At 34.8% G+C, this 1,659-nt stretch overlaps 1 protein-coding gene across 1 annotated transcript in view; it reads left to right on the plus strand.

Annotated features, from left to right (window-relative positions):
* The window catches only part of LOC106868831 (cytochrome P450 3A7), a 388,137-nt gene that overhangs the window by 286 nt on the left and 386,192 nt on the right, over positions 1-1,659 (plus strand). The window contains exon 2 of the mRNA XM_052976879.1: positions 653-773. Within this exon, the coding sequence (XP_052832839.1) occupies positions 677-773 (97 nt within the window). The 5' untranslated portion in view covers positions 653-676. The remainder of the gene's footprint in view (positions 1-652; positions 774-1,659) is intronic.

Raw genomic sequence — 1,659 nt, forward strand, 5'->3', positions numbered from 1 at the left:
TGAGGACTCCACAGATACGTATACCCTTAACGTAGTTCTCGGGGATATTCAGCGTGACACAGAGTGTGACAAGGCTGACCCTTTGAATTACAGGCACAACAGAAACAGAAAGTAAGAGTGAGAGAAAGTTGTGGTGAAAAAGTACAGCAGGGTTCGCCACCATCCCCTGCCGGAGCCTCGTGGAGCTTTAGGTGTTTTCGCTCAATAAACACTCACAACGCCCAGTCTGGGAATCGAAACCACGATCCTATGACCGCGAGTCCACTGCCCTAACCACTGGGCCATTGCGCCTCCACAGGAGTTTAATATAGTGTGAATATTGGAACCCAACTTTAATGGTAACATACTGTGTACTTTAGTGTATCAGATGTTGCTTCAATACACAAGTTAGATGTGGTGTGTCGACTGGAGCAAATTGTAGCGAAATCATTATTCTGCATTTGACAATTATTTCTGTATCTTTCAATAGATCTCAACACTTCTGAAAAGCCAACTTTGTTTACTTTCATCGTAATTTGAGAATTGATAAAATTATGCATAGTTATACCCATGTCAACATGAAAAACGGACATTAGATAATGTTGATATGTGCATCAATTTCATTCTTATATTTATAAGAAATATTAATTAATATTTTTAACATGTTTTGTAGATACCAAAAAACGTTTTAAATCTTATGATAAAGGCTCAGTTGAAAGAGCGGGAGAACAGGAACCCAGAAGAAAAGAAGGAACATCATCTGGAAAATGTAACTGACAGCAGAACTGGCAGGGGTAAGTGTGTTCTGTGATTTCTGTCAGGCACATACAGTGACTCAGAAACAATACCATCTTTATAATAGAGTATCTACTATAATAATACACTTGTGCTTTTCTCCAACAACATGTGAATGATAAAGGAAGGGGTGATAGATGAATAAGAAAGGAAAGGGTGATGGAAATTCTATGGGGAAAACAAAAATCAAACAGCATTTCAACTCTGTCTGAGGATATGCGTGTGAATGTAAAAGGGCAGTATGTAAATGTTTGTGTGTGTGTGCAGTGGAAGTGGGATGGTGAACATTCAACACTGAAAAGAAAAATCAAACTGCGTTTCAGCTCTGTGTATTTGGTATTTACTTGCCAGTTCTCGTATTTAGTCATGACCAGCTTCATGTGACCTTAAGTCGTACAAGAAGGAAGGAAAACTTCAAAGTTCTTTTGAAGGAAAAAAAGCAGTCAAGGGAAGTTAGTTGTGGATAGATTTTTCACAAAAGATTTGGTAATGAAAGAATTATGAAACTAAAAACTTAGTTTCGTACCTGACTTACACATAAAATACTACAATTAGCTATCATTTCTGATGGCACAGGACCAGCTAGTAGTTTATATTTAGCATGGGTTTGTGGTCTGTGTTTTCATTTTAAAATGCCTATGCATCAATAAACATGAACACACACAGTTATAAAGGGGTACATACATACATGCATATAAAGATCTATATGCACACACACACAGATGTGTGTGTGTGTGTATATACATACATATATATATATATATATATATATATATATGTATGTATTATATAATGTATATTTATATTATAATAAATATATAAATCTATATATATACTTTCAATGTATATATATATATATATATATATATATATATATATATATAT

This window comes from Octopus bimaculoides, chromosome 26, assembly GCF_001194135.2.
Source record: "Octopus bimaculoides isolate UCB-OBI-ISO-001 chromosome 26, ASM119413v2, whole genome shotgun sequence".
Classification (NCBI taxonomy): domain Eukaryota; kingdom Metazoa; phylum Mollusca; class Cephalopoda; order Octopoda; family Octopodidae; genus Octopus; species Octopus bimaculoides.